The 7,291-nt window shown below is 44.7% G+C and overlaps 1 protein-coding gene across 1 annotated transcript; it reads left to right on the forward strand.

Annotated features, from left to right (window-relative positions):
- Positions 1 to 75: 75 nt before the first annotated feature.
- On the forward strand, positions 76 to 5,845 carry hcn3 (hyperpolarization activated cyclic nucleotide-gated potassium channel 3). The gene is made up of 7 exons (XM_067256297.1): positions 76 to 545; positions 2,631 to 3,060; positions 3,152 to 3,313; positions 3,417 to 3,635; positions 3,763 to 3,909; positions 5,207 to 5,447; positions 5,661 to 5,845. The coding sequence occupies exons 1-7, from the start codon at positions 76 to 78 to the stop codon at positions 5,843 to 5,845; spliced, it is 1,854 nt and encodes a 617-aa protein (XP_067112398.1).
- The last annotated feature ends 1,446 nt before the right edge of the window (positions 5,846 to 7,291 follow it).

Consider the following 7,291-nt stretch of genomic DNA (forward strand, 5'->3'; position numbering starts at 1 on the left):
TCAACTTTTGTATTCATCCTCTTAACGCCAATAACCATGTATTTCAGGTGCTGTTGTTGAAAGGTAACCGTGACCATGTCTAGTCCCGTCAGAAGTGTTGGTGGACAGAGAAGTATTGAGGAAAGCCCTGCCCACAATGTGGAGTCCAAACGTCTGGGCAGAAGCAGCTTCCTCTTCTCCGGCTGGCGGAGGAGCTCCCAGTCATCCCCAAGGGGTGACACAAGGAGCGATATCAACAAGAAACTCTCCTCCCTGGTAACCTCCCATAACGATGAATACACAGCCGATCCCAATGGCCAGATGGTGTCTGAAGAACCTACCATCTCCAAAGATGCAGAACATGTTGACACTGAGCCACAGGAGACTGAGGAAGAATATGATAGCAACAAGTCGTTCTTTTTCCAGAGAAAGTTTGTTTCTATGCTTCAGCCGGGGGTCAACAAGTTTTCTCTGCGCATGTTTGGCAGTCATAAGGGGGTGGCCGCTGAGCAAGCCAGGGTCAAGTCCTTTGGAGTGTGGATCATCCACCCCTACAGTGACTTCAGGTAACACAGAGGAAAGGGAGAAGTGAGGAGGATGGATGGAAAATTAACAAGATGTCCTTGTGTCTTCAGAAGGCAACTGGCAGATGCCAAACATATTATTGGATGACTCAAGATCCCTCAGTTTACCATTGGCTTTTATCATTTTCTTGCAAAGCAATTCTGTACACATGCCTTAGACCTTCAAAATGATTATATTGAGGGTTATGTCAACGTTAGTAATCTAAGTCATTATGAAGCAGTACACCAGATTTGTCAAGGTTATATCAGTGGTAGGGCAGCTGGTGTCATAGCACATATGGAACATGATAAGGAGATGAAAGGGATTTGATTAGTGATGAAGGACAGAGTATTGTCTGAGATCATCTGGATTAGCATTACCATGTGCCTCAGGTCTTCCAACCAAACCCTCTTTTTCTTTATGTTATGTTATCTGTCTGATTCATAGGTTACTATTTTGAGTTTGTGAACTTTCTGAAATTGTTCTCCACTGTTTTAAACACTGTATATTGTGTTTTTTAGAGGAGGAGGGGGGGGGTCTAGACCCATGGAGCATTATCTAATTATACCAAGCAATCTGTCTGGAGCAGTTGCTTTAATACCATAAATACCATCCAGTTTAAACATTTGGAAATAGTAGACCAATGCAGCGTTGTAACATAAAATCCATGTGGACGGATTATATTCCACAAGAATCCCCAATGATTTCAATCTTGCCCTATTATGTCATAAATACCGAGGCAGATGATAGGAGATTAGGAAGGCCTCCTTGTACTCATGTTCCAGTGTCAACCATGCTGGGTGGAAGACAACCCATCTTGTTTAGAGACTGTTGACTGGATTCATGTCCATCAAATAATTGAATCAATCCCCACTTGGTTCCAACACTGTTCCTTTATAAATGTCTTTTAACAAGCAATAGGGATTCAAAACGTTGTCTGCAACAGAAATACATGTAAAGACTCAGGATACACTGTAGTTCAAGTAATTATGAAGAACCAAATTAAGCGTATATGTTACAATTACAGATAGATACTTCTAATCGAACATGGTCAGGATAACACTGAGAACAGGGGTGTGAGAGATTCTGGGAAAGGTAGGATGAAAGAGGAAGAGAGGAGTCTGTTCTCCCTGCCGCTTTGCTCTGATTCTCACAGGACTTGGGTGACAGCAGCCGGACACAGGGTGCAATTAAAACTAGAGCCCAGTTCAAGTACCAGTACCAGTACAGGCCCTGTGATCAGAAGGAGGGGGAGAGAGGGAGAGAGACAAGGAGAGAAAGAGAAGGAACGGGGGGTACTGAGTGATTGACATACTGTATTGGAAAAACAGACCTCTCAAGGAACTCAATACTCAGACATGGGAGACCCATAGGACAATACTGGATGGCTTGTGTAACATGGGGCCATCCATAATCAGGCACTTTATGTACAGTAAAGGTCTAGGATTGAATGTCTCACATTCTAAATACAATGGAATGTCCATTGATAAATCATCATAGGTATTATTTGCCATATTAGATATAACTATATCCAAACAACAGTACAATGAGTTATTTACTATGTAGTTACCTACAGTATGGCTACTAAATGGGAACACAATATTTATGCCTAGCATTTTTGGCACTAGTGGCAAGACAGTGTATTTTTTTGGGTCTACTTGAGTTTAGTGGTTTGGTTTGTTGATGGTACATCATGGGACATTTTTTATGAGAGTTTTCCTTCTACAACAGAGACTGTCTGTAAAAGAGTCACCCCAGATGTACTAATGCTGCTTACACAGCTTTAATGACCTCCTTTGATGGGCTTGCCTCATGCCTCAAGTCTGTTCATGTTCTGTGGTGTATTTATTACTTTAACTCAAATTTCAGCTGATATTTAGTGAAGACAGGATAGTGAAGGGCTTGATGTGATATTTTTCTGTAATATACCTTCTAGTTACCTTCTAGATGTATATTACACAACCAACTAACAATACCACGCCCATCCCCCTCCACTCCCTGGCCTTGACAATGCCTCTTCCTGCCCTGCCCTGCCTTGCCCTGCCTTGCCCTGCCTTGCGATACCCCCAACCATCTGTCCTGCCCAGGTTCTACTGGGACATAGTGATGCTTCTCCTGATGATGAGCAACCTGATCATCCTTCCCTGGGGCATAGCCTACTTTGAGAACCAGAACACTCTACCCTGGATCAGTTTCAACTTCATCTCGGACACCCTGTTCCTGGTTGACCTGGTGCTCAACTTCCGCACTGGCATCCTGGAGGACGACAGCCAGATCATCCTGGACCCAAAGCAGATCCGCCGGCGCTACCTCCGCAGCTGGTTCATGGTGGACTTTGTCTCTTCCATCCCGGTCGACTACATCTTTTTCATCGTGGACATCGAGTCCCGCTTGGAGTCGACCGATGTGTACCGCACGGCGCGAGCCCTCCGCATCGTTCGCTTCACCAAGATCCTCAGCCTGCTCCGCCTGCTGCGGCTCTCCCGCCTCATTCGCTACGTCCACCAATGGGAAGAGGTGAGGCGTAAGAGGTGGCGGCGGGGAGGACCTTGACCTGTTATGAAATGTGAAACGGAATTTGTGTTCAATGTCCCTCTGCTTCTCTTAGATCTGTCACATGACCTATGACCTGGCCAGTGCCGTTGTGCGTATATTTAACCTCATTGGCATGATGCTGTTGCTGTGTCACTGGGACGGCTGTCTGCAGTTCATGGTGCCGATGCTGCAAGACTTCCCCCCTGACTGCTGGGTCACAAAAAACAATATGGTGGTGAGGGCAGCTTCTATGCTATTTTTTTTTTTTTTTACAAATACATTAAAAGCAACAGTCTTTTCTCCTTGACTCTGTAACTTAATCCATTTCTGTGTTGCAGAATTCAACCTGGCACTTACAGTACTCATACTCCCTATTCATGGCGATGAGTCACATGCTTTGTATAGGATACGGTGCCCAGGCTCCGGAGAGTTTGACTGACGTGTGGCTCACTGTCTTAAGTATGATTGTGGGCGCCACGTGCTATGCCATGTTTCTGGGCCACGCCACTACCCTTATACAGTCTTTGGACGCATCCCGGCGACAATATCAGGAGAAGGTACCTATTTCTATTTACTTTAAAGTTCAAATAAACTCAACCTCCGGTCACTGATTTTTGGTAAAGTAATTGTATCTGTCTGTATGTTTCTCTGACGTTATGTTCTCGACAACCTTTGTTTTTTTAGTATAAGCAGGTAGAGCAGTACATGTCATTCCATAAGCTTCCGGCAGACATGAGGCAAAGAATTCATGAGTACTATGAGCAGCGCTTCCAGGGCAAGATGTTTGATGAAGACAGTATCCTCGGAGAACTCAGTGATCCACTGAAGGAGGTCAGCTCACACCTGCATAACCCTCTCTGTCTCCCTGCTCACACCTGCACAACCATCTCTGTCTGCCTGCTCACACCTGCATAACCCTCTCTGTCTCCCTGCTCACACCTGCATAACCCTCTCTGTCTCCCTGCTCACACCTGCACAACCCTTTCTGTCTCCCTGCTCACACCTGCACAACCCTCTCTGTCTGCCTGCTCACACCTGCATAACCCTTTCTGTCTCCCTGCTCACACCTGCATAACCCTCTCTGTCTCCCTGCTCACACCTGCTCACACCTGCATAACCCTCTCTATCTCCCTGCTCACACCTGCATAACCCTCTCTGTCTCCCTGCTCACACCTGCACAACCCTCTCTGTCTCCCTGCTCACACCTGCACAACCATCTCTGTCTCCCTGCTCACACCTGCACAACCCTCTCTGTCTCCCTGCTCACACCTGCACAACCCTCTCTGTCTCCCTGCTCACACCTGCACAACCCTCTCTGTCTCCCTGCTCACACCTGCTCACACCTGCATAACCCTCTCTGTCTCCCTGCTCACACCTGCACAACCATCTCTGTCTCCCTGCTCACACCTGCATAACCCTCTCTGTCTCCCTGCTCACACCTGCTCACACCTGCATAACCCTCTCTATCTCCCTGCTCACACCTGCATAACCCTCTCTGTCTCCCTGCTCACACCTGCACAACCATCTCTGTCTCCCTGCTCACACCTGCATAACCCTCTCTGTCTCCCTGCTCACACCTGCATAACCCTCTCTGTCTCCCTGCTCACACCTGCTCACACCTGCATAACCCTCTCTGTCTCCCTGCTCACACCTGCACAACCCTCTCTGTCTCCCTGCTCACACCTGCACAACCCTTTCTGTCTCCCTGCTCACACCTGCATAACCCTCTCTGTCTCCCTGCTCACACCTGCTCACACCTGCACAACCCTCTCTGTCTCCCTGCTCACACCTGCTCACACCTGCATAAGCCTCTTTGTCTCCCTGCTCACACCTGATCACACCTGCACAACCCTCTCTATCTCCCTGCTCACACCTGCACAACCCTCTCTGTCTCCCTGCTCACACCTGCTCACACCTGCATAACCATCTCTGTCTCCCTGCTCACACCTGCACAACCCTCTCTGTCTCCCTGCTCACACCTGCTCACACCTGCATAACCCTCTCTGTCTCCCTGCCATCTGCCACTCCACTATCAGTAACTCTGCCTCTTCATAAAACAAACATTTCCACCTCACATAAGAGCTTCTACACATCCCCTTCATGATCCCTTTCCTCTGCTCTCCATCAGGAGATTGTGAGTTTCAACTGTCGTGGGCTAGTGGCCAACATGCCGCTGTTCGCCAATACCGACCCTCACTTTGTGACTGTGATCCTGACCAAGCTGCACTTCGAGGTCTTTCAGCCCGGGGACTTCATCATAAGGGAGGGAACTCTCGGTCGAAAAATGTACTTCATCCAACATGGATGTGTCTCAGTGCTTTCGCGTGGCAAGCAAGAGATACGCCTCAGTGATGGATCTTACTTTGGGGGTAGGTTTTAGGCTTCTTGGATATGAAAACCTTTACCCAAATCGCTTTCTTGATCGTTAAACCATCTAGTCTGTGTAATGTAAATGGCTCTTTTGCCATACACAGTTCTCCTCTTTTTCATCTCCCCCATACTTCAATACCTTTGAAAGAAATGTATATTCTGACCAATATGTATCCTTGTGTGTTCTACTTTCTTTCCTCTCTGTGGCTCAGAGATCTGCCTGTTGACTCATGGGCGTCGCACAGCCAGCGTCAGGGCCGAGACCTACTGCCGTCTCTACTCACTTAGTGTGGACAACTTTAACGAGGTTTTGGAGGAACATCCTTTGATGAGAAGAGCCTTCGAGAGTGTGGCTGTGGACCGTCTGGTTCGGGTTGAGTCAAAGCACCAGTTATGAGCCCCTACACGAAGCAGGAAACAGAAGAGGAAAAGGGGAGGACAGTAAACACAATGTCATGTGTCAAGATTCATGTTCAGTACACTCATGAAGTAACATGGACTACTGACAAAGGACTGGGGATTTTTTGTACTTTGAGTGTGGAAGGAGGGGATTTTTAAGGCAGCCCATTGGGGAGTTCAAAAAACCCTTATTATATTACTGTTTATTCAAATGCAAATGTCTAAAATAGCAATTATATCAGACTGCCAATACTTGGGGGAGCATGTGGTTTTGAGCATTTGTTGATGCATTGGCAATGATCAGCTAGATCTAACAATAGTCCAGATACCCAATAACAGCTTTTTATATTACATGCCGTAATGCCAGAGGATGATTCCACATCATACATTACAAGGGCTTCAGTATGGCTTCAATGCCAATTAGGACTGCTCAACTTCGATAGTTTGTTTACAAAAATATTGTACCGTTTATTTAAACAGACCATTAGTGTTTAGAGCAGTAAATGATGATTATTTTATTATCATGAAATTGCGAAATGTGCAATGTATAATTTAGTTTGTGATTTCAATAATCTGTACATTTTCAGGGGATTATTCGCTTTGCACAAGTACATATATAATTAAAAATCTTAATGTTACTCTTTCAGTAATAATTTTTACTTGGCATTATGCATTTATTATTCATTTTCACAATACATAGTCTGGTGACATGGATGGTAGCTTAGGCAATTATCAATAAATTAAAGCATTTTCAGTTTTGCAAATATGCCTTCAGAAGAACAGCATGGCCTGAAGCGTGCCAAAAGTTATTGTAGCCTAGTCAAAATTACAAATAGAACTAAGTTTAAAAAGCGTATATTTATATAAATTATTACAGGTGTGATATGAATACTTAATATAATGCAAGCAACGTAAGGTGTATGGATGAATTTATGAAGCTGGGATGTGTCAGAATATGTAATGGCATGATATTGGTGCAAATCAGAATGTCAGTACTCCCACAGTAATATGTAGACGATATTCTTTCAAACAATTTTTCTTACTTTTTTAGTTACAAGTTTAGGTGATTTTGACATACAAATAAATGAATGTTGAATTGAATGTTTTTCAAGAATTAAACTGAAAATTATATGCATTTTGTTTGAAGATGACATCAGATAGAGGATAAAGACGATAAAGAAACACACATTATATCAATCAATACATTTTTGCTATTGATTTAAGACATTTCTGGAATAATGGTGAGATTGAAAAAAATGGGCAACTTGTCTTCATTTTAAAAGTTCTTGAAAATATCCACTAGATGTCAGTGGAGGATTATTGACGCTTTCGGATTCATCCTGCATTAACGCCTAACCTCAACCAGTTTCTGAAGGTTAACCCATGTACATGTATTGATGTAAAAACAAATAAATTCGCCTGTTATGATACGACATGCTTGCAG

This window comes from Osmerus mordax, chromosome 18 (genome assembly GCF_038355195.1).
Source record: "Osmerus mordax isolate fOsmMor3 chromosome 18, fOsmMor3.pri, whole genome shotgun sequence".
Lineage (NCBI taxonomy): Eukaryota > Metazoa > Chordata > Actinopteri > Osmeriformes > Osmeridae > Osmerus > Osmerus mordax.

What these genes read in the sequence shown, in the direction of transcription:
- hcn3 (XM_067256297.1), top strand. Translation starts at nt 76, where the DNA reads ATGTCTAGTCCCGTCAGAAGTGTTGGTGGACAGAGAAGTATTGAGGAA. An exon ending in CACCCCTACAGTGACTTCAG is followed by an intron (nt 546 to 2,630) that starts GTAACACAGAGG and finishes TGTCCTGCCCAG; the next exon opens with GTTCTACTGGGACATAGTGA. An exon ending in TCACAAAAAACAATATGGTG is followed by an intron (nt 3,314 to 3,416) that starts GTGAGGGCAGCT and finishes TCTGTGTTGCAG; the next exon opens with AATTCAACCTGGCACTTACA.